Source organism: Gigantopelta aegis, chromosome 13 (genome assembly GCF_016097555.1).
Source record: "Gigantopelta aegis isolate Gae_Host chromosome 13, Gae_host_genome, whole genome shotgun sequence".
Lineage (NCBI taxonomy): Eukaryota > Metazoa > Mollusca > Gastropoda > Neomphalida > Peltospiridae > Gigantopelta > Gigantopelta aegis.
In genome coordinates, this window is record NC_054711.1 from 3302420 (window position 1) to 3328664 (window position 26245).

General features: G+C 43.0%; 2 protein-coding genes across 2 annotated transcripts in view; both read left to right on the plus strand.

Annotated features, from left to right (window-relative positions):
• Window positions 1-22282, plus strand: part of LOC121387398 (uncharacterized protein PB18E9.04c-like) — a 49362-nt gene extending 27080 nt beyond the window's left edge. Inside the window, exons 9-13 of the mRNA XM_041518505.1 lie at window positions 7160-7270; window positions 11752-11884; window positions 13744-13796; window positions 14678-14741; window positions 20557-22282. Coding sequence (XP_041374439.1) covers window positions 7160-7270; window positions 11752-11884; window positions 13744-13796; window positions 14678-14741; window positions 20557-22163 — 1968 coding nt within the window. The 3' untranslated portion in view covers window positions 22164-22282. The remainder of the gene's footprint in view (window positions 1-7159; window positions 7271-11751; window positions 11885-13743; window positions 13797-14677; window positions 14742-20556) is intronic.
• The window catches only part of LOC121387612, a 117937-nt gene continuing 113881 nt past the window's right edge, over window positions 22190-26245 (plus strand). The window contains exons 1-2 of the mRNA XM_041518771.1: window positions 22190-22609; window positions 24954-26000. Of these exons, the coding sequence (XP_041374705.1) occupies window positions 22328-22609; window positions 24954-26000 (1329 nt within the window). The 5' untranslated portion in view covers window positions 22190-22327. The remainder of the gene's footprint in view (window positions 22610-24953; window positions 26001-26245) is intronic.

Sequence of the window (26245 nt, forward strand, 5' to 3'; positions counted from 1 at the left end):
CAGTGCGCGGTCGGTGTGGCATCGATCCCCGTCGGAAAGAGTTATTACTTGTCGGATGGCATCTACTGCGTCAAGGGGCGAGACGTAGCCCAGTGGTACAGTGCGCGGTCGGTGTGGGATTGATCCCCGTCGGAAAGAGTTATTACTTGTCGGATGGCATCTACTGCGTCAAGGGGCGAGACGTAGCCCAGTGGTACAGCGTGCGGTCGGTGTGGGATTGATCCCCGTCGGAAAGAGTTATTACTTGTCGGATGGCATCTACTGCGTCAAGGGGCGAGACGTAGCCCAGGGGTACAGTGCGCGGTCGGTGTGGGATCGATCCCCGTCGGAAAGAGTTATTACTTGTCGGATGGCATCTACTGCGTCAAGGGGCGAGACGTAGCCCAGTGGTACAGCGTGCGGTCGGTGTGGGATTGATCCCCGTCGGAAAGAGTTATTACTTGTCGGATGGCATCTACTGCGTCAAGGGGCGAGACGTAGCCCAGTGGTACAGCGTGCGGTCGGTGTGGGATTGATCCCCGTCGGAAAGAGTTATTACTTGTCGGATGGCATCTACTGCGTCAAGGGGCGAGACGTAGCCCAGTGGTACAGCGTGCGGTCGGTGTGGGATTGATCCCCGTCGGAAAGAGTTATTACTTGTCGGATGGCATCTACTGCGTCAAGGGGCGAGACGTAGCCCAGTGGTACAGCGTGCGGTCGGTGTGGGATTGATCCCCGTCGGAAAGAGTTATTACTTGTCGGATGACATCTACTGCGTCAAGGGGCGAGACGTAGCCCAGGGGTACAGTGCGCGGTCGGTGTGGGATCGATCCCCGTCGGAAAGAGTTATTACTTGTCGGATGGCATCTACTGCGTCAAGGGGCGAGACGTAGCCCAGTGGTACAGTGCGCGGTCGATGTGGGATCGATCCCCGTCGGAAAGAGCTATTACTTGTCGGATGGCATCTACTGCGTCAAGGGGAGAGACGTAGCCCAGTGGTACAGTGCGCGGTCGGTGTGGGATTGATCCCCGTCGGAAAGAGTTATTACTTGTCGGATGGCATCTACTGCGTCAAGGGGCGAGACGTAGCCCAGGGGTACAGTGCGCGGTCGGTGTGGGATCGATCCCCGTCGGAAAGAGCTATTACTTGTTGATGGCATCTACTGCGTCAAGGGGAGAGACGTAGCCCAGTGGTACAGTGTGCGGTCGGTGTGGGATCGATCCCCGTCGGAAAGAGCTATTATTTGTTGATGGCATCTACTGCGTCAAGGGGAGAGACGTAGCCCAGTGGTACAGTGTGCGGTCGGTGTGGGATCGATCCCCGTTGGAAAGAGCTATTACTTGTCGGATGGCATCTACTGCGTCAAGGGGAGAGACGTAGCCCAGTGGTACAGTGTGCGGTCGGTGTGGGATCGATCCCCGTCGGAAAGAGCTATTATTTGTTGATGGCATCTACTGCGTCAAGGGGAGAGACGTAGCCCAGTGGTACAGTGTGCGGTCGGTGTGGGATCGATCCCCGTCGGAAAGAGCTATTACTTGTTGATGGCATCTACTGCGTCAAGGGGAGAGACGTAGCCCAGTGGTACAGTGTGCGGTCGGTGTGGCATCGATCCCCGTCGGAAAGAGTTATTACTTGTCGGATGGCATCTACTGCGTCAAGGGGCGAGACGTAGCCCAGTGGTACAGTGCGCGGTCGATGTGGGATCGATCCCCGTCGGAAAGAGCTATTACTTGTCGGATGGCATCTACTGCGTCAAGGGGAGAGACGTAGCCCAGTGGTACAGTGCGCGGTCGGTGTGGGATTGATCCCCGTCGGAAAGAGTTATTACTTGTCGGATGGCATCTACTGCGTCAAGGGGCGAGACGTAGCCCAGGGGTACAGTGCGCGGTCGGTGTGGGATCGATCCCCGTCGGAAAGAGCTATTACTTGTTGATGGCATCTACTGCGTCAAGGGGAGAGACGTAGCCCAGTGGTACAGTGTGCGGTCGGTGTGGGATCGATCCCCGTCGGAAAGAGCTATTATTTGTTGATGGCATCTACTGCGTCAAGGGGAGAGACGTAGCCCAGTGGTACAGTGTGCGGTCGGTGTGGGATCGATCCCCGTTGGAAAGAGCTATTACTTGTCGGATGGCATCTACTGCGTCAAGGGGAGAGACGTAGCCCAGTGGTACAGTGTGCGGTCGGTGTGGGATCGATCCCCGTCGGAAAGAGCTATTATTTGTTGATGGCATCTACTGCGTCAAGGGGAGAGACGTAGCCCAGTGGTACAGTGTGCGGTCGGTGTGGGATCGATCCCCGTCGGAAAGAGCTATTACTTGTTGATGGCATCTACTGCGTCAAGGGGAGAGACGTAGCCCAGTGGTACAGTGTGCGGTCGGTGTGGCATCGATCCCCGTCGGAAAGAGTTATTACTTGTCGGATGGCATCTACTGCGTCAAGGGGCGAGACGTAGCCCAGTGGTACAGTGTGCGGTCGGTGTGGGATCGATCCCCGTCGGAAAGAGCTATTACTTGTCGGATGGCATCTACTGCGTCAAGGGGAGAGACGTAGCCCAGTGGTACAGTGTGCGGTCGGTGTGGGATCGATCCCCGTCGGAAAGAGCTATTATTTGTTGATGGCATCTACTGCGTCAAGGGGAGAGACGTAGCCCAGTGGTACAGTGTGCGGTCGGTGTGGGATCGATCCCCGTTGGAAAGAGTTATTACTTGTCGGATGGCATCTACTGCGTCAAGGGGCGAGACGTAGCCCAGGGGTACAGTGCGCGGTCGGTGTGGGATCGATCCCCGTTGGAAAGAGCTATTATTTGTTGATGGCATCTACTGCGTCAAGGGGAGAGACGTAGCCCAGTGGTACAGTGTGCGGTCGGTGTGGGATCGATCCCCGTCGGAAAGAGCTATTATTTGTTGATGGCATCTACTGCGTCAAGGGGAGAGACGTAGCCCAGTGGTACAGTGTGCGGTCGGTGTGGGATCGATCCCCGTTGGAAAGAGTTATTACTTGTCGGATGGCATCTACTGCGTCAAGGGGCGAGACGTAGCCCAGTGGTACAGTGTGCGGTCGGTGTGGGATCGATCCCCGTCGGAAAGAGCTATTACTTGTCGGATGGCATCTACTGCGTCAAGGGGTGAGACGTAGCCCAGTGGTACAGTGTGCGGTCGGTGTGGGATCGATCCCCGTCGGAAAGAGCTATTACTTGTCGGATGGCATCTACTGCGTCAAGGGGTGAGACGTAGCCCAGTGGTACAGTGTGCGGTCGGTGTGGGATCGATCCCCGTCGGAAAGAGCTATTACTTGTTGATGGCATCTACTGCGTCAAGGGGAGAGACGTAGCCCAGTGGTACAGTGTGCGGTCGGTGTGGCATCGATCCCCGTCGGAAAGAGTTATTACTTGTCGGATGGCATCTACTGCGTCAAGGGGCGAGACGTAGCCCAGTGGTACAGTGCGCGGTCGGTGTGGGATTGATCCCCGTCGGAAAGAGTTATTACTTGTCGGATGGCATCTACTGCGTCAAGGGGCGAGACGTAGCCCAGTGGTACAGCGTGCGGTCGGTGTGGGATTGATCCCCGTCGGAAAGAGTTATTACTTGTCGGATGGCATCTACTGCGTCAAGGGGCGAGACGTAGCCCAGGGGTACAGTGCGCGGTCGGTGTGGGATCGATCCCCGTCGGAAAGAGTTATTACTTGTCGGATGGCATCTACTGCGTCAAGGGGCGAGACGTAGCCCAGTGGTACAGCGTGCGGTCGGTGTGGGATTGATCCCCGTCGGAAAGAGTTATTACTTGTCGGATGGCATCTACTGCGTCAAGGGGCGAGACGTAGCCCAGTGGTACAGCGTGCGGTCGGTGTGGGATTGATCCCCGTCGGAAAGAGTTATTACTTGTCGGATGGCATCTACTGCGTCAAGGGGCGAGACGTAGCCCAGGGGTACAGTGCGCGGTCGGTGTGGGATCGATCCCCGTCGGAAAGAGTTATTACTTGTCGGATGGCATCTACTGCGTCAAGGGGCGAGACGTAGCCCAGTGGTACAGTGCGCGGTCGGTGTGGGATCGATCCCCGTCGGAAAGAGCTATTACTTGTCGGATGGCATCTACTGCGTCAAGGGGAGAGACGTAGCCCAGTGGTACAGTGCGCGGTCGGTGTGGGATTGATCCCCGTCGGAAAGAGTTATTACTTGTCGGATGGCATCTACTGCGTCAAGGGGCGAGACGTAGCCCAGGGGTACAGTGCGCGGTCGGTGTGGGATCGATCCCCGTTGGAAAGAGCTATTATTTGTTGATGGCATCTACTGCGTCAAGGGGAGAGACGTAGCCCAGTGGTACAGTGTGCGATCGGTGTGGGATCGATCCCCGTCGGAAAGAGCTATTATTTGTTGATGGCATCTACTGCGTCAAGGGGAGAGACGTAGCCCAGTGGTACAGTGTGCGGTCGGTGTGGGATCGATCCCCGTTGGAAAGAGTTATTACTTGTCGGATGGCATCTACTGCGTCAAGGGGCGAGACGTAGCCCAGTGGTACAGTGTGCGGTCGGTGTGGGATCGATCCCCGTCGGAAAGAGCTATTACTTGTCGGATGGCATCTACTGCGTCAAGGGGTGAGACGTAGCCCAGTGGTACAGTGTGCGGTCGGTGTGGGATCGATCCCCGTCGGAAAGAGCTATTACTTGTCGGATGGCATCTACTGCGTCAAGGGGTGAGACGTAGCCCAGTGGTACAGTGTGCGGTCGGTGTGGGATCGATCCCCGTCGGAAAGAGCTATTACTTGTCGGATGGCATCTACTGCGTCAAGGGGCGAGACGTAGCCCAGTGGTACAGTGCGCGGTCGGTGTGGGATTGATCCCCGTCGGAAAGAGTTATTACTTGTCGGATGGCATCTACTGCGTCAAGGGGCGAGACGTAGCCCAGTGGTACAGCGTGCGGTCGGTGTGGGATTGATCCCCGTCGGAAAGAGTTATTACTTGTCGGATGGCATCTACTGCGTCAAGGGGCGAGACGTAGCCCAGGGGTACAGTGCGCGGTCGGTGTGGGATCGATCCCCGTCGGAAAGAGTTATTACTTGTCGGATGGCATCTACTGCGTCAAGGGGCGAGACGTAGCCCAGTGGTACAGCGTGCGGTCGGTGTGGGATTGATCCCCGTCGGAAAGAGTTATTACTTGTCGGATGGCATCTACTGCGTCAAGGGGCGAGACGTAGCCCAGTGGTACAGTGTGCGGTCGGTGTGGGATCGATCCCCGTCGGAAAGAGCTATTACTTGTCGGATGGCATCTACTGCGTCAAGGGGAGAGACGTAGCCCAGTGGTACAGCGTGCGGTCGGTGTGGGATCGATCCCCGTCGGAAAGAGCTATTACTTGTCGGATGGCATCTACTGCGTCAAGGGGCGAGACGTAGCCCAGTGGTACAGTGTGTGGTCGGTGTGGGATCGATCCCCGTCGGAAAGAGTTATTACTTGTCGGATGGCATCTACTGCGTCAAGGGGCGAGACGTAGCCCAGTGGTACAGTGTGTGGTCGGTGTGGGATCGATCCCCGTCGGAAAGAGTTATTACTTGTCAGATGGCATCTACTGCGCCAAGGGGAGAGACGTAGCCCAGTGGTACAGCGCTCGCTCGATGCACGGTCGGTGTGGGATCGATCCCTGTCAGTGGGCCCAATGGGCTATTACTCGTTCCAGCCAATGCACTACGACTGGTATATCAAAGGCCGTGGTTTGTACTACCCTGTCTGTGGGATGGTGCATATAAAAGATCCCTTGCTGATAATCAAAAAGAGTAGCCTATGAAGTGTCGACAGCAGGATTCCTCTCTCAATGTCTGTGTGGTCCTTAACCATATGTCTGATGCCATATAACCTTAAATGTTATGTGTTGAGTGTGTCGTTAAATAAAACATTTCTTTCTATTGTGTCAACTTTTGTATTTAGCTCCAATGTTAATTGTTTGTGCATTTGGATCCATTTCATATGAATTATAAGTCACAGACCAATTATAATTATTATACATTGTAAATGAATGTTCAGTATGTTCTATAAAAAGAAGGAAACAAATGTTTTATTTAACAATGCACTCAGAATGTTCTGCAATGTGATTCAGTAATAAAAACAGTTTGCGGATGATTTGTTTTTGTTCACACCCAGCTGAACGTACAAGAAATAGCAGACAATCCTTATAATGACACTAAAAGCACATATTTCATTTTGAATAATTGTTTTGGTTCTAAATACTAACGCTCTATAAGACAAAAGTACCATTATAAAGTGACGTCATCAGGTATGATTTCCATGACAACGTTATTTCTACGTTCCTTATAATGACACTAAAAGCACATATTTTATTTTGAATAATTGTTTTGGTTCTAAATACTAACGCTCTATAAGACAAAAGTACCATTATAAAGTGACGTCATCAGGTATGATTTCCATGACAACGTTATTTTTACGTTTCATTGAGATATAAACAAACTCGCATTGTTACAGCTGGACCAATGAGACAACATTAAATTGTAATGAACGTAACGGAAATAATTATATTCTAGCAGTAAAAGATTTATGATTATTATGCATTATATTCTAGCAGTAAAAGATTTATGATTATTATGCATTATATTCTAGCAGTAAAAGATTTATGATTATTATGCATTATATGCAGAGATGCCAACCATTTCGAATTTGGCAGAATCATTACACATTTAAAACATAGATTATGTTATTACGATTGTCTTGTTCAAAATTCTGATTTTTAGAAAGAAAATAATAATTTCGCATATTTGGTGTCGAGTCATATTTTGGAAGGCACAAATGCTGTTAACATTGGAGAAATAGAACTTTTTTCCCTCTTCATCATCAACTATCGTAGATTGGTTTCCTGCCTTGTTCTTTAAACTGATGGATTCCGAATATCGAACATAGCAAGCATGGCGATATGGAATAAACCAGTCTAGCAATCGGTCTTCTGAACAGCCCCGATGTTTCCTGATTGGGTATGGCCTTGAATGTGACTTTACCAAAATGTCGAAAAACGTGATCCTGATAACATTCCTATTTTTGAAGGCCTGGATTCCTATGACATTCCAACTAGGGTTGGCATCTCTGTATACAGTTATATTAAAGATTGTTGTAAAACATAAAACAAATTATAATTATTATGCAATACTATGTATATTATGTGTATTTCATTTTTGTTTTCCAGCAATCGTTTTTTCTGAAGAAATGTCTCGTGACTAATACAAATGAAATCGAATATATGAGGAAGTTGCTGCAAACTCACACGACTGAAATGAATGATCTCAAGTTGAAACTGGTAAATACTGGAAATAGATAATAACAAGTTAATAACATATAGGTTATCACTGAAATTAACACTCTAAATTTGAAACTGGTAAATACTGGAAATAGATAATAACAAGTTAATGAGGTATAGGTTATCACTGAAATTAACGATTTCAAGTTGAAACTGGTAAATACTGGAAATAGATAATAACAAGTTAATGACATATAGGTTATCACTGAAATATTAACGATCTCAAGTTGAAACTGGTAAATACTGGAAATAGATAATAACAAGTTAATAACGTATAGGTTATTACTGAAATTAACACTCTAAAGTTGAAACTGGTAAATACTGGAAATAGATAATAACAAGTTAATGAGGTATAGGTTATCACTGAAATTAACGATTTCAAGTTGAAACTGGTAAATACTGGAAATAGATAATAACAAGTTAATGACATATAGGTTATCACTGAAATATTAACGATCTCAAGTTGAAACTGGTAAATACTGGAAATAGATAATAACAAGTTAATAACGTATAGGTTATTACTGAAATTAACACTCTAAAGTTAAAACTGGTAAATACTGGAAATAGATAATAACAAGTTTATGACATATAGGTTATCACTGAAATTAATGATCTCAAGTTGAAACTGGTAAATACTGGAAATAGATAATAACAAGTTAATGACATATAGGTTATCTCAAGTTGAAATTGGTAAATACTGGAAATAGACAGAGAATAACAAGTTAATGACATAGGTTATCTCAAGTTGAAAATGGTAAATACTGGAAATAGACAAAGAATAACAAGTTAATGACATAGGTTATCTCAAGTTGAAATTGGTAAATACTGGAAATAGAGAGAGAATAACAAGTTAATGATGTATAGGTTATCTCAAGTTGAAACTGGTAAATACTGGAAACAGAGAATAACAAGTTAATGACGTAGGTTATCTCAAGTTGAAACTGGTAAATACTGGAAATAGATCAAGAATAACAAGTTAATGATGTAGGTTATCTCAAGTTGAAACTGGTAAGTACTTAAAATAGACAGAGAATAACAAGTTAATGACTTAGGTTATCTAAAGATGAAACTTGTAAATACTGGAAATAGATAATAACAAGTTAATGACGTAGGTTATCTCAAGTTGAAATTGGTAAATACTGGAAATAGATAGAGAATAACAAGTTAATGACGTAGGTTACCATCGAAATTAACAATATCAAGTTGAAACAGGTAAATACGGGAAATAGATTGAGAATAACAAGTTAATGACTTAGGTTATCTAAAGATGAAACTGGTAAATACTGGAAATAGATAATAACAAGTTAATGACGTAGGTTATCTAAAGTTGAAACTGGCAAATACTGGAAATAGACAGAGAATAACAAGTTAATGACATACGTTATCTCAAGTTGAAATTGGTAAATACTGGAAATAGATAGAGAATAACGAGTTAATGACGTAGGTTATCATCGAAATTAACAATATCAAGTTGAAACTGGTAAATACTGGAAATAGATTGAGAATAACGAGTTAATGACGTAGGTTATCATCGAAATTAACAATATCAAGTTGAAGCTGGTAAATATGGGAAATAGATTGAGAATAACGAGTTAATGACGTAGGTTACCATCGAAATTAACAATATCAAGTTGAAACTGGTAAATACTGGAAATAGATCGAGAATAACGAGTTAATGACATAGGTTATCTCAAGTTGAAACTGGTAAATACTGGAAATAGATCGAGAATAACGAGTTAATGATGTAGGTTACCATCGAAATTAACAATATCAAGTTGAAACTGGTAAATACTGGAAACAGATTGAGAATAACGAGTTAATGACGTAGGTTACCATCGAAATTAATAATATCAAGTTGAAACTGGTAAATACGGGAAATAGATCAAGAATAACGAGTTAATGACATAGGTTACCATCGAAATTAACAATATCAAGTTGAAGCTGGTAAATATGGGAAATAGATCAAGAATAACGAGTTAATGACGTAGGTTACCATCGAAATTAACAATATCAAGTTGAAACTGGTAAATACTGGAAATAGATCGAGAATAACGAGTTAATGACATAGGTTATCTCAAGTTGAAACTGGTAAATACTGGAAATAGATTGAGAATAACGAGTTAATGATGTAGGTTACCATCGAAATTAACAGTATCAAGTTGAAACTGGTAAATACTGGAAATAGATTGAGAATAACGAGTTAATGACGTAGGTTACCATCGAAATTAACAATATCAAGTTGAAACTGATAAATACGGGAAATAGATAGAGAATAACGAGTTAATGACGTAGGTTACCATCGAAATTAACAATATCAAGTTGAAGCTGGTAAATACTGGAAATAGATTGAGAATAACGAGTTAATGACGTAGGTTACCATCGAAATTAACAATATCAAGTTGAAGCTGGTAAATATGGGAAATAGATCGAGAATAACGAGTTAATGACGTAGGTTACCATCGAAATTAACAATATCAAGTTGAAACTGGTAAATACTGGAAATAGATCGAGAATAACGAGTTAATGACATAGGTTATCTCAAGTTGAAACTGGTAAATACTGGAAATAGATTGAGAATAACGAGTTAATGATGTAGGTTACCATCGAAATTAACAGTATCAAGTTGAAACTGGTAAATACTGGAAATAGATTGAGAATAACGAGTTAATGACGTAGGTTACCATCGAAATTAACAATATCAAGTTGAAGCTGATAAATACGGGAAATAGATAGAGAATAACGAGTTAATGACGTAGTTACCATCGAAATTAACAATATCAAGTTGAAGCTGGTAAATACTGGAAATAGATTGAGAATAACGAGTTAATGACGTAGGTTACCATCGAAATTAACAATGTCAAGTTGAAGCTGGTAAATACGGGAAATAGATCGAGAATAACGAGTTAATGCCAACTGATATACATGTTTATTATATAACATTTAGTGAAATATCACTATTTCACTCTAAAATGTGTTATTGTCACTGTAGAAAGTGTTATCGTCACTGTAAGAAAGTCTGAGCTATTTTGCTGTTGGCATTTTAAAAATAAAGGTAAATTGCCAAAAGTTATATAATAAATAGAAAATTTCATATTTTTTGTCAAATATGATTTTTATCTCATCTCGTGAAGTTTGCAATCATATCACACTCGTGGTGCAAGCGCGACTTGTTAGATATGATTGCAAACTTCACTCAATGAAATATAAATCATATTTGACAAAAAACATGATATTTCCTCTCTATATATATTTTTAAATAAAAAAAACTAAATTTCTTGAAGATATTTACTGTCACTTGTATATATTTAAAAAAATAAAAACCTATATTTCTTAAAGATATGTACTGTCACTTTTTCTATATATTTACAGGCTCATTCAACACAAGTTTACTGTCACTTGTTCTGTATATTTACAGGCTCAGTCGAAACACGTTTATTGTCACTTATTCTGTATATTAACAGGCTCAGTTTGACACAAGTTTACTGTCACACATTCTATATAGTCACAGGCTCAGTCGACACAAGTTTACTGTCACACGTTCTATATATTTACAGGCTCAGTTTGACACAAGTTTACCATCACTTGTTCTATATATTTACAGGCTCAGTTTGACACACGTTTCCTGTCACATGTTCTATATATTTACAGGCTCAGTTTGACACACGTTTCCTGTCACACGTTCTATATATTTACAGGCTCAGTCGACACACGTTTACTGTCACACATTCTATATATTTGCAGGCTCAGTCGACACAAGTTTACTGTCACATGTTCTATATATTTACAGGCTCAGTTTGACACAAGTTTATTGTCACACGTTCTATATATTTACAGGCTCAGTCGACACAAGTTTACTGTCACTTGTTCTGTATATTTACAGGCTCAGTCGACACAAGTTTACTGTCACATGTTCTATATATTTACAGGCTCAGTTTCACACAAGTTTACTGTCACTTGTTCTATATATTTACAGGCTCGGTGTAACACAAGTTTACTGTCACACGTTCTATATATTCACAGGCTCAGTCGACACAAGTTTACTGTCACACGTTCTATATATTTACAGGCTCAGTCGACACAAGTTTGCTGTCACACGTTCTATATATTTACAGGCTCAGTCGACACAAGTTTGCTGTCACACGTTCTATATATTTACAGGCTCAGTCGACACAAGTTTACTGTCACACCTTCTATATATTTGCAGGCTCAGTCAACACAAGTTTACTGTCACACATTCTATATATTTGCAGGCTCAGTCGACACAAGTTTACTGTCACATGTTCTATATATTTATAGGCTCAGTTGGACACAAGTTTACTGTCACACGTTCTATATAATTACAGGCTCAGTCAACACAAGTTTACTGTCACACGTTCTATATATTTGCAGGCTCAGTCGACACAAGTTTACTGTCATACGTTCTATATATTTACAGGCTCAGTCGACACAAGTTTACTGTCACACGTTCTATATATTTACAGGCTCAGTCGACTGAGATGAATAACAGACTTATGACCCAAGTGTTTAAACTGCAGGGGAAAGTTACATCGCAGGCCGATTTCAAGGCCGTCGAGGAACCTGCTGTCATCCAGCCGCCTGAGGTGGACAAAGAAGGTAAGTATGCAACGGACATGCAGTTTTAGCCATGTGGCTATCTCTACTGCTAGGGTGGTAGGGGTAGGGGTTGGGGGGGGGGGGATGTAGCCCAGTGGTAAAGCACTCACCTGTTGTACAGTTGGGTTAGGATTGATCCATGTGGCTATCTCTACTGCTAGGGTGGTAGGAGTAGGGGGGGGGGGGGGGAATGTAGCCCAGTGGTAAAGCACTTGTCTGATGTACAGTTGGTCTAGGATTGATCCATGTGGTTATCTCTACTGCTAGGGTGGTAGGGGTGGGGTGGGGGGGAATGTAGTCAAGTGGTAAAGCACTCGCCTGTTGTACAGTTGGTCTAGGATTGATCCACGTAGGTAGGCCTATTGGGCTGTTCAGTGCACCATGACTGGTTTATCAAAGGCCATGGTACGTGCCACCCCATCGATGGGCCCCATTGGCTATTACTCATTCTAGTCGGTGCACCACGCCTGATATATCAAAGGCCGTGGTACGTGCCACCCCGTCGATGGGCCCCATTGGCTATTACTCATTCTAGTCGGTACACCACGGCTGATATATCAAAGGACGTGGTACATGCTGCCCCATCAATGGGCCCTATTGGCTATTCCTCATTCTAGTCGGTGCACCACGCCTGATATATCAAAGGCCGTGGTACGTGCCACCCCGTCGATGGGCCCCATTGGCTATTACTCATTCTAGTCGGTGCACCACGCCTGATATATCAAAGGCCGTGGTACGTGCCGCCCCATCGATGGGCCCCATTGGCTATTACTCATTCTAGTCGATGCACCACGCCTGGTATATCAAAGGACGTGGTACGTGCCACCCCATCGATGGGCCCCATTGGCTATTACTCATTCTAGTCGGTGCACTATGCCTGGTATATCAAAGGACGTGGTACATGCTGCCCCATCGATGGGCCCCATTGGCTATTACTCATTCTAGTCGGTGCACCACGCCTGATATATCAAAGGCCGTGGTACGTGCCACCCCGTCGATGGGCCCCATTGGCTATTCCTCATTCTAGCCGGTGCACCATGCCTGGTATATCAAAGGCCATGGTATGTGCTATCCTGCCTGTATGATGGTGCATGTAAAAGATCCCTTGCTACTAATGAGAAAATGTAGCTGGTTTCCTCTCTAAATAAGGCAGGACATAGTCCACTGGTAAAGTGTTTGCCTGATGCACGGTCAGTTTAGCATCTAACCCTGTCGATGGGCATCATTGGGCTATTTCTCGCTCCAGCCAGTGCACCACGACTGGTACATCAAAGGCTGAGGTATGTGCTATCCTGTCTATGGGATGGTGCATATAAAAAATACCTTGCTGCTGATCGAAAAGAGTAGCCCATGAAGTGGTGACAGCAGGTTTCCTCTCTCAATATCTGTGTGGTCCTTAACCATATGTCTGATGCCATATAACCGTAAATAAAATGTGTTGAGTGCATCGTTAAATAAAACATTTCCTTCTTTCTTCCATTGGCTATTTCTCATTCTAGTCAATGCACCACGTCTGGTATATCAAAGGCCATGGTATGTGCTATCCTGTCTGTGGGATGGTGCTTATAGCAGATCCCATGCTACTAAAGGAAAAATAGAGCTGGTTTACTTTCTAAGACTATATGTCAAAATTATAAAATGTTGACATCCAATAGCTGATGATTAGTAAATCAATGTACTCTAGTGGTATCATTAAACAAGATAAAAAAACAACTTAAAACATGACAATGGTCCTATTACAGGTAGCAGTAAATGACATAGCATCTCATCGGGTCAAAGGTTGAAAATAACATAATGCTATCGGTCCTGCCATTTGTGTTAAATGTGACGGTGAACTTCTGCTATGTGTTTATTTTCAGGTGATAAAACTGAGCATCCCAAAAACATTCCAAAGGAACTGACTGAACACCTTGTGAGTAGAGTAGAAGAAAGGAATGTACATGTTAATTACATGTATTTGTTTAGTTAAGTTACTTATCTGTTCGAAGAATAGAAGCTACGAGAGCATGGGTTACGTAATATACACCAATCATCAGTAATTGTAAAACCAAATTTATTCCTGTCTAAAACAACCGGCCTCAGTGGCGCAGTGGTTAAGCCATCAGACTACAGGCTGGTAGGTACAGGGTTCGCAGTCCGGTGCCGGCTCCCACCCAGAGCGAGTTCTTAAGGGCTCAGTGGCGCAGTGGTTAAGTCACTGGACTACAGGCTGGTAGGTACAGGGTTCGCAGTCCGGTGCCGGCTCCAACCCAGAGCGAGTTCTTAAGGGCTCAGTGGCGCAGTGGTTAAGTCACTGGACTACAGGCTGGTAGGTACAGGGTTCGCAGTCCGGTGCCGGCTCCAACCCAGAGCGAGTTCTTAAGGGCTCAGTGGCGCAGTGGTTAAGTCACTGGACTACAGGCTGGTAGGTACAGGGTTCGCAGTCCGGTGCCGGCTCCAACCCAGAGCGAGTTCTTAAGGGCTCAGTGGCGCAGTGGTTAAGTCACTGGACTACAGGCTGGTAGGTACAGGGTTCGCAGTCCGGTACCGGCTCCAACCCAGAGCGAGTTCTTAAGGGCTCAGTGGGTATGTGTAAGACCACCACAACCTCTTCTCTCTCACTAACCAACTAACCAACTAACAACTAAACCACTGTCCTGGTCAGACAGCCCAGATAGCTGAGGTGTGTGCCCAGGACAGTGTGCTTGAACCTTAATTGGATATAAGCTGTTCTACATCATTTAATAAGTCTTATTAGATTGCAACAAACAAGATTTGCTTTATGAAAAATACTTTCTTTTCTTTTGTTTTCAGGAAAAGGTGGAAATGTTAAGTGACAAAATAAAAGAGTTGGAAAAACAGTTACAAAAAGAACGAAGTAAGTATTATCAGTGGACACTGTATGGTATAAAGTACAGTGGGTTTCTTCTCTAAGTAAGTAATATCAGTGGACACTGTACGGTATAAAGTACAGCGGGTTTCTTCTCGAAGTAATATCAATGGACACTGTACGGTATAAAGTACAGCGGGTTTCTTCTCTAAGTAAGTAATATCAGTGGACATTGAATGGTATAAAGTACAGCGGGTTTCTTCTCTAAGTAAGTAATATCAGTGGACACTGTACGGTATAAAGTACAGCGGGTTTCTTCTCTAAGTAAGTAATATCACTGGACACTGTATGGTATAAAGTACAGCGGGTTTCTTCTCTAAGTAAGTAATATCAGTGGACATTGAATGGTATAAAGTACAGCGGGTTTCTTCTCTAAGTAAGTAATATCAGTGGACACTGTACGGTATAAAGTACAGCGGGTTTCTTCTCTAAGAGTATAAACAGTTACAGAAAGAACAAAGTAAGTAATATCAGTGGACACTACGGTATAAAGTACAGCGGGTTTCTTCTCTAAGATTATAAACAGTTACAGAAAGAACAAAGTAAGTAATATCAGTGGACACTGTATGGTATAAAGTTCAGCGGGTTTCTTCTCTAAGTAATTAATATCAGTGGACATTGTATGGTATAAAGTACAGCGGGTTTCTTCTCTAAGTAAGTAATATCAGTGGACATTGAATGGTATAAAGTACAGCGGGTTTCTTCTCTAAGTAAGTAATATCAGTGGACACTGTACGGTATAAAGTACAGCGGGTTTCTTCTCTAAGTAAGTAATATCAGTGGACACTGTATGGTATAAAGTACAGCGGGTTATGTCTCTAAGTAAGTAATATCAGTGGACATTGAATGGTATAAAGTACAGCGGGTTTCTTCTCTAAGTAAGTAATATCAGTGGACACTGTACGGTATAAAGTACAGCGGGTTTCTTCTCTAAGAGTATAAACAGTTACAGAAAGAACAAAGTAAGTAATATCAGTGGACACTGTACGGTATAAAGTTCAGCGGGTTTCTTCTCTAAGAGTATAAACAGTTACAGAAAGAACAAAGTAAGTAATAATAGTGGACACTGTACAGTATAAAGTCCAGCGGGTTTCTTCTCTAAGTAATATCAGTGGACACTGTATGGTATAAAGTACAGCGGGTTTCTTCTCTAAGTAATATCAGTAGACATTGTACTGTATAAAGTACAGCGGGTTTCTTCTCTAAGTAAGTAATATCAGTGGACATTGTACGGTATAAAATACAGCAGGTTTCTTCTCTAAGTAAGTAATATCAGTGGACACTGTACGGTATAAAGTACAGCTGGTTTCTTCTCTAAGTAAGTAATATCAGTGGACACTGTATGGTATAAAGTACAGCGGGTTTTGTCTCTAAGTAAGTAATATCAGTGGACATTGAATGGTATAAAGTACAGCGGGTTTCTTCTCTAAGTAAGTAATATCAGTGGACACTGTACGGTATAAAGTACAGCGGGTTTCTTCTCTAAGAGTATAAACAGTTACAGAAAGAACAAAGTAAGTAATATCAGTGGACACTGTACGGTATAAAGTTCAGCGGGTTTCTTCTCTAAGAGTATAAACAGTTACAGAAAGAACAAAGTAAGTAATAATAGTGGACACTGTACAGTATAAAGTCCAACGGGTTTCTTCTCTAAGTAATATCAGTGGACACTGTATGGTATAAAGTACAGCGGGTTTCTTCTCTAAGTAATATCAGTAGACATTGTACTGTATAAAGTACAGCGGGTTTCTTCTCTAAGTAAGTAATATCAGTGGACATTGTACGGTATAAAATACAGCAGGTTTCTTCTCTAAGTAAGTAATATCAGTGGACACTGTACGGTATAAAGTACAGCTGGTTTCTTCTCTAAGTAAGTAATATCAGTGGACACTGTACGGTATAAAGTACAGCTGGTTTCTTCTCTAAATAAGTAATATCAGTGGACACTGTACGGTATAAAGAAAAGCGGGTTTCTTCTCTAAGTAATATCAGTGGACACTGTATGGTATAAAGTACAGCGGGTTTCTTCTCTAAGTAATATCAGTAGACATTGTACTGTATAAAGTACAGCGGGTTTCTTCTCTAAGTAAGTAATATCAGTGGACATTGTACGGTATAAAATACAGCAGGTTTCTTCTCTAAGTAAGTAATATCAGTGGACACTGTACGGTATAAAGTACAGCTGGTTTCTTCTCTAAGTAAGTAATATCAGTGGACCCTGTACAGTATAAAGTACAGCTGGTTTCTTCTCTAAGTAAGTAATATCAGTGGACCCTGTATGGTATAAAGTACAGCGGGTTTCTTCTCTAAGTAAGTAATATCAGTGGACACTGTACAGTATAAAGTACAGCGGGTTTCTTCTCTAAGTAAGTAATATCAGTGGACACTGTACAGTTTAAAGTACAGCGGGTTTCTTCTCTAAGTAAGTAATATCAGTGGACACTGGTATAAAGTATAGCGGGTTTCTTCTCTAAGTAATTAATATCAGTGGACACTATGCTATAAAGTACAGCAGGTTTCTTTTCTAAGAGTATAAACTTTTGTGGATTTTGTGGATAAAATTTTCTGTGTTTAAGGACCTCAGCACATTTTAAACTACGGCTATTTGGTGTCTAACATATGGTTATTTTGACACTTGGTCGAGAGTGAGAGAGGAAAGGAAAGAAATGTTTGTTTAACACACCTCAGCACATTTTAAACTACGGCTATTTGGTGTCTAACATATGGTTATTTTGACACTTGGTCGAGAGTGAGAGAGGAAAGGAATGTTTGTTTAACGACACCTCAGCACATTTCAAACTACAGCTATTTGGTGTCTAACATATGGTTATTTTGATACTTGGTCGAGAGTGAGAGAGGAAAGGAAAGGAATGTTTGTTTAACGACACCTCAGCACATTTTAAACTAAGGCTATTTGGTGTCTAGCATATGGTTATTTTGATACTTGGTCGAGAGTGAGAGAGGAAAGGAAAGGAATGTTTGTTTAACGACACCTCAGCACATTTTAAACTATGGCTATTTGGTGTCTAACATATGGTTATTTTGAAACTTGGTCGAGAGTGAGAGAGGAAAGGAAAGGAATGTTTGTTTAACGACACCTCAGCACATTTCAAACTACAGCTATTTGGTGTCTAACATATGGTTATTTTGATACTTGGTCGAGAGTGAGAGAGGAAAGGAAAGGAATGTTTGTTTAACGACACCTCAGCACATTTTAAACTAAGGCTATTTGGTGTCTAGCATATGGTTATTTTGATACTTGGTCGAGAGTGAGAGAGGAAAGGAAAGGAATGTTTGTTTAACGACACCTCAGCACATTTTAAACTAAGGCTATTTGGTGTCTAGCATATGGTTATTTTGATACTTGGTTGAGAGTGAGAGAGGAAAGGAAAGGAATGTTTAACGACACCTCAGCACATTTTAAACTATGGCTATTTGGTGTCTAACATATGGTTATTTTGAAACTTGGTCGAGAGTGAGAGAGGAAAGGAAAGGAATGTTTGTTTAATGACACCTCAGCACATTGTATAGTGGTTATTCCATCAGACTTCTGGATGGTAGGTACTGGGTTCGTATCCCACCTGAGGCAATGGGGGATTTTTCATGCCAGTACCAGCTAGAACCTAGAGTGAGTGCTCCGCTAAGCTCAATGGGTAGGTGTAAGGCCACATACACCGAGTTTCACACACTTCACTAGTGCGATTATGGATGTGTCTCCCGAGTGATGTACCTCGGGCTTGGGTGATACCGAGATAGCTTAACTGACAGCAAGCGTGGAGCACGGACCTGTCAAGTAGTCCCATACCGACATGGAAATAAAGCGGCTTCACCATTCATCTCATCATCATCCATGTTTGTAATGTCAAAAAATACAAACAAAATCTTTTTCTCTGTGTTAAATGTTTGTGGCATTTTTGTTTGTTTGTTTTTTGTTTAAAAAAAAAAAAAAAAAAAAAAAAAATGTTTAACATCCAATAGCTGATATAGCAGGTTTCCTCTCTAAAACTATATGTCAAAATTACCAAATGTTTGACATCCAATAGCTGATGATAAGATAAAAAGATCAATCTGCTCTAGTGGTGTCGTTAAACAAAACAAACTTTAACTTTATCAAATAATAAAGGGTGGGACATAGAGCATTGTAAAGCTCTTGCTTGGTGTGCGATCAGTTTGAGATCGATCCCCGTCAGTGGGCCCATTGGACTATTTCTCATTCCAGTCAGTGCACCACGACTGGTATATCAAAGACCGTGGTATGTGCTATCCCGTCTGTGGGATGGTGCATGTAAAATATCCATTGCTACTAATGGAAAAAATGTATCCTGGACCTATTGAATTCTGTCCTATTAACAGGAAAACGCTACTGTGCATGTTTAGTCCAACAACCGGATAAATTTAACAACATCATTGTTTACCTTGTTTACAAAGTAAAATAATATAAAAAAATTGTAATTACTTCCTTTTGTTGTAAACGAATGTAAAATTTCCACCAAGAAGTTAATATTTGTCATTTTTTTAACACCATTGCAATCTGTCCTATGTGGCCACAGACCACAGTTAATTTCACTATATGTTTCTATATAGCCTTAACCTTAACATTTTTATTAATATCAGCAGGCCCGTGGATTTTTGTATGTACCTTTGCCTGCCTGGGGGACACATACCCTGAAAAGGACAACCCCTGTTGTCCAGCTCTTTCTCCCATCATATTGGTTTAAACAAACACTCCCTCTAAACCTGGTCGGAGTACACCCATTTTACACAAAAAGTACTACTTTTGCATGGGCCGGAATTACCACAAACAAGTCTTCAATGTCAACAAGTTACACATGTTTACAAACAACATGCTCTCCCCTGTCAACTTCAGTCAAATAGTTGCCACTTCATAGCTGTCTGCTATGAAATAATCACAGTCAAACAGCAGACTACTTGTGTGGACAAATGTCTGGATTTTCGACAACCAAATGGGAAGATAACTGTAATCTGAGACCATGTGAATGTCACAAATGCAAACGCGGAATGTATGGAACACCATATCCATCATAAAATTGAGGCAACAAGAACACAACAGATTGTCAACAAAGCAAATGTAAATGAATTATGAACATATATATATGTTTTTGGTGAACATTGGTTGTCGACCAGCACCACTGCGTTCGGATTAGAAAGTTCCCCTTGCTTTTGAGCTTGTTTTAGAATTTATTTATTTTTTAAAAATGCTTCAATGTAAACAGTCAGGCCACTCTTAACAGCTTTTCAAATAGTCAATAAATTTTCAAAGGTGGCTGAAAAAAGCTTTCTTCTACAAACATTAAAAAATCTACTAATAATGTGTCTCAATAAGTTGTGGATCTAACACAAACGGCCTTCCGGACATCACCCCACTCCCCACCCCTCACACACACACTTTAAGAGTGTCAGTCATGTGACTTGTAACCAAATATAGACAAATCTCATGCAGACGACAGTCATTACCGATCTGTCAAATCTAATCTTCATTTATAAAGGTTTTATTATATTATAACCTTTTTCCACCCTAATTTTCTATTCTGATTTATCGAGGCTTGGTTAGTTGATACATATGCAGTGGTATTAAAGTTCATGCTTGTGCAGTGTCATTAGAAAGAGTGTGGAAGTGATATGGGATGGAATTTGATAGTTTAGGATAGCAGGTTTCCTCTCTAAAACTACGTGAAAATGACCTAGTGTTTGTTATCCAATAGACGATGATTAATAAATCAATGTGCTGTAGTGGTGTCTTTAAACAAAACAAACCTTTAACTGTTTTTGGTTACTTTTGCAGACAATGGGAATTACCTGAAGGCAATTTTATACTTCAAGACGGCGCCACCTTTAGAACTGCTGACGCCATCGGCTACCGACATTGATGAAGTGTCACCATTGGGGACAGATGTAGGGACACCCACTAAAACTGAGGAAGTGCCACCCACAGGCACAGTGCCAGTTCCAGGCATAGGTGTAGTGCCAGTTCCAGGCACAGGTGTAGTGCCACATACAGGCATAGGTGTAGTGCCACCTACAAGCACAGTTCCAGGCATAGATGTAGTGCCACTTCCAGGCACAGGTGCCGTGCCACCTACAGGCACAGTTCCAGGCATAGGCGTAGTGCCACCTACAGATGCAGGTGTAGTGCCACCTACAGATGCAGGTGTAGTGCCACCTACAGGTGCAGTTGTAGTGCCAGTTTCAGGCACAGGTGTCATGCCACCTACAGGCACAGTTCCAGGCATAGGTGTAGTGCCACCTACAGATGCAGGTGTAGTGCCACCTACAGATGCAGGTGTAGTGCCACCTACAGATGCAGGTGTAGTGCCACCTACAGGTGCAGTTGTAGTGCCAGTTCCAGGCATAGGTGTAGTGCCACTTCCAGGCACAGGTGTAGTGCCACCTACAGATGCAGGTGTAGTGCCACCTACAGGTGCAGGTGTAGTGCCACCTACAGGTGCAGTTGTAGTGCCACCTACAGATGCAGGTGTAGTGCCACCTACAGGCACAGTTGTAGTGCCACCTACAAACACAGGTGTAGTGCCACCTACAGACACAGGTATAGTGCCACCTACAGGCACAGTTGTAGTGCCAGTTCCAGGCATAGGTGTAGTGCCACTTCCAGGCACAGGTGTAGTGCCACCTACAGATGCAGGTGTAGTGCCACCTACAGGCACAAGTGTAGTGCCACCTACAGGCACAGGTGTAGTGCTAGTTCCAGGCACAGGTGTAGTGTCACTTCCAGGCACAAGTGTAGTGCCATCTACAGGCACAGGTGTAGTATCACCTACAGGCACAGGTGTAATCCCACTTCCAGGCACAGGTGTTTTCCCATCTGCAGACACAGATGTAGTGCCACTTCCAGGCACAGGTGTAGTGCCACTTCCAGGCACAGGTGTAATGCCACCTACAGACACAGGTGTAGTGCCACCTACTGGCACGGGTATAGTGCCACTTACAGGCACAGGTGTAGTGCCACTTCCAGGCACAGATTTAGTGCCACTTCCAGGCACAGGTGTAGTGCCACCTACAGACACAGGTGTAGTGCCACTTCCAGGCACAGGTGTAGTGCCACTCTCAGGCACAGGTGTAGTGCCACCTACAGATACAGGTGTAGTGCCACCTACAGGCACGGGTATAGTGCCACCTACAGACACAGGTGTATTGCCACTTCCAGACATGGGTATAGTGCCACCTACAGGCACGGGTGTTTTGCCACCTGAAGGCACTGGTGTATTTCCACCTACAGACACAGGTGTAATGCCACTTGCAGACATGGGTGTTGTGCCACTTCCAGGCACAGGTGTTTTGCCACCTACAGGCACAGGTGTAGTGCCACATACTGGCACAGGTGTAGTGCCACCTACAGGCACAGGTGTAGTCCACCTACAGATACAGGTGTAGTGCCACATACTGGCACAGGTGTAGTGCCACCTACAGACACAGGTGTAGTACCACCTACATACACAGGTGTAGTGCCACCTACAGGCACAGGTGTTGTGTCACCTACAGACACAGGTGTAGTGGCACCTAGTATAACAATTGTAACACCTGATGAAACTGTTACAATGCCATCTAGTCAAACTGTTGTGCCACCCACAGGCACAGGTGCAGTGCCACCTACAGACACAGGTGTAGGATCACCTAGTGAAACCATTGGAGCAGAACATAGTACAGTGATACCAAGTCAGTCTGGTGCAGTACCTCCTATTTCATCAGAATCTGTCAATTCAGGAAGTGGTACAATTCGCCCTGTTGTATTCGATGTAAGACTAAATGTTACAAATGAAATGATTGAAGATGAAATTAACAATAAACTCTTGGGAAGAGGAAAGCAGCTACTGCGACAGGTAAATTAAAAACAAATATATCATATCTTTTTTAATGTTTATTGTCAGCATGTTTATTTTCAAGAAGTGTGTGTTGTTAACTTATGTGTTTTGTATGGCTTTTTTTTCATTTTGTGTGTGCCTTGCAAGTGTGTGTTGTCAACGTGTGTTGCAAGTGTATGTTGTCAACGTGTGTTGTGTGTGTGTGTGTGTGTGTTGTCAACGTATGTGTGTGTGTGTTGCAAGTGTATGTTGTCAACATTGTGTGTGTTGCAAGTGTATGTTGTCAACAAGTATGTTGTCAAGATATGTATGTTTTGAAGTGTATGTTGTCAACGTGTATTTTAAAGTATATGTTGTCAGCATATGTGTATTGTAAAGTGCATGCTGTCAGCATGTGTATTTTAAATTGTATGTTGTCAACAAGTGTATTTTAAAGTATATGTTGTCAACATGTGTGTATTGTAAAGTGCATGTTGTCAACATGTGTATTTTAAAGTGTATGTTGTCAGCATGTGTATTTTAAAGTGTATGTTGTCAGCATGTGTGTATTGTATAGTGCATGTTGTCAACATGTGCATTTTAAAGTGTATGTTGTCAATGTGTCTGTATTTTAAAGTATATGTTGTCAATGTGTCTGTATTTAAAAGTGTTTTTTTGTCAACATATATACTCCTCCAAAAAATTTAAGGATCATATATTAAATATATAATATTTTCTTATATAAAGATGAAAAGTGTTATTTTTAGTTTCACGAGTAAAAATGAGATACCGTACTTTGTGTGTAGATTGTTTTACACGATTATGCACAATTTGCACGTGCGCACCTGGGCCTATAAATGGCTTGGGTGAAAATCAGAATGAAAACGCACTGTTTTGAAATCGCAAATTGAAAGCTCTAGTGAAATTGAATGTCGTCAGTTTGAGACTACACATCGTTTAATGTTAAAGTTCAGTTACAATGCCACCACGACGCCATTTGACAATTAAAGAGCGAGGCAGAGCAATCGGAATGCTTGAAAGTGGTCAAAGTCAAAGACAGGTGGCTAGAACACTTGCAGTATCACAGAGTGTTATTTCTAGATTGCAAACACATTACAACAATACTGGACAATTGCGTGATAGACCCAGGAGTGGAAGACTGCGAGCTACAACACAGTGTCAAGACAGATTTATGGTGACATTGGCTCGTTGAAATCGTTTTGATGATGCTGCAAACCTGAATAGACAATTCCACCAGGCCACTGGAGTCCGCATCACCCCACAAACATTGAGAAACAGACTCCATGCAGCCAATTTCCGAGGCCGTAGGTCAACAGTAAGGCCAATCCTGCTCCCACGTCACCGTCAAGCTTGATTGTTGTGGGTGCGAAACCATGTCAGATGGCAACGTCGTCATTGGTGTCCTGTTCTATTTACAGACGAGTCAAGATTTTGCTTGGACTTTAACGATGGCCTGGAGAACGATATGCTGACTGTAACATATTGCAACACGATCGGTTTGGTGGGGGGTCAATTATGGTATGGGGTGGAATATCTTTGGATGGTCGTACAGACTGATACGCCATCAGGAATGGAGCTCTTACCGCAATTCAGTACAGAGATGAGATCCTTCATCCATTTGTGAGACCGTTTGCAGGTGCCATTGGTCCTGAGTTTGTGCTAATGAACGATAACGCACGGCCGCATAGAGCACGAATTGTGAGGGATTACCTTGAAGAAGAGACAATTGAAAGAATGGATTGGCCAGCTGTTTCTCCCGACCTTAACCCTATTCAATAAACTACGATAGTTGAAACCAAATTTAAGCATTTTATCTTTTCTGGTTCTGATGTTATGTGCAAAGTAAATACCGACCTTAAAATTTTTGGAGGAGTATATATATTTTAAAGTGTATGTTGTCAACATGTGTTTATTGTAAAGTGCATGTTGTCAACATTTGCATTTTAAAGTGTATGTTGTCAATGTGTCTGTATTTTAAAGTATATGTTGTCAATGTGTCTGTATTTAAAAGTGTTTTTTGTTGATATATATATATTTTAAAGTGCATGTTGTCAACATGTGTGTATTGTAAAGTGCTTGTTGACAACATGTGTATTTTAAAGTGTGTGTTGTCAGTGTGTCTGTATTTTAAAGTATATGTTGTCAATGTGTATTTAAAAGTGTTTTTTGTCAAGATATGTATATTTTAAAGTGTATGTTGTCCACGTGTGTATTTTAAAGTGTGTGTTGTCAACATAAGTGTATTTTAAAGTGCATGTTGTCAACATAAGTGTATTTTAAAGTGCATGTTGTCAACGTGTTATTTTTAAAGTATATGTGCATGTGAGTATGGTCTATATTAATGTCTGTCCTTTGCTTATAGGGGAGAAAATTCAAAGTGAAGCTTATAAGAAGTGATACAAAGACTGCATCCATGGAAAGGTATGCTCAAGCGCTGGATCTTGCTATTCTTTCCATGGAACTGGCCATCCGAACCATGATAACTCCTGACGAAACCGAGGAGATTGCCACTCATGCCACAAACATGGCAATTCAAGCCAAGGAAATGTCTGTAAGTGCCGAGAACATAGCGAGCGGTGCCTTGTCGCCAGCTGTATCCGCGGAGACAGCAGACATTCAGACAGACTTATTGGCTTGTACCAACGAAATAGTTGAGTGCACCATGGAGATGATGGCCCATGTTAATCCCAGTGCCGAGACGTCAGCTCTGGCTATGCAATATCTGTCATTTGCTTTGGGGACCCCTCAGGCCTCTGCTTCACGAACGTCACACGTTTCCATGGAGACTGATGACGGTGATGCTGATACGGGATCTTCACCTACCTCCATGGAAACACCAGTGGTTGCTACAGAAACTCGTCATGCTTCTGTGGAAAGGCCGGCTGTTAAGGAGACTCTGGCTGTTACCGTGGAAACTCAGACTGTCAGAGAAAAAACTGCAGAAGTTGCCATCGGAACTCAGACTCCTGGTGTCAGTCTGGAAACTGCAGTTGTCACCGTGGACGAACCGTCCCACGATGCCTTGGACATGGCGAGTCGCGCCATGGCGATGACGGCTCACGCCACAGAAACGCCCACTCACGCAAAGGAAATCGCTGTGGAGGCAATGAGACTGGCCACCGAGGCCACGGAACTCGTAGACAAAATCATTGTTATGTCTGACATGATGACGCAGGACAACGAAACGGCCACCAACGCCAAAGAGATTGCCAGCTATGCCAAGGAAATGGCCGCCTACATCATGAGGGTGTACAAAACCAATGAGGAGAAGACGTCTGCGTCGCCAACGGCTTCAGAAAAGGCAGACGATTCTGGTAGCGATGCCCAGGACATCAAACTGCTGGAGAACCTCAAGAAAATGTTACGTGTTGATGGAGGCCAGGCTGCAGGAAGCATTTCAGACAAAGAGGTAACATAGAGATACAGTGTTTACCCCATTTCAGACAGAGAGGTAACATAGAGATACAGTGTTTACCCCATTTCAGACAGAGAGGTAACATAGAGATACAGTGTTTACCCAATTTCAGACAAAGAGGTAAGATAGAGATACAGTGTTTACCCCATTTTAGACAGAGAGGTAACAGAGATACAATGTTTACCATATTTCAGACAGAGAGGTAACAGAGATACAGTGTTTACCCCATTTCAGACAGA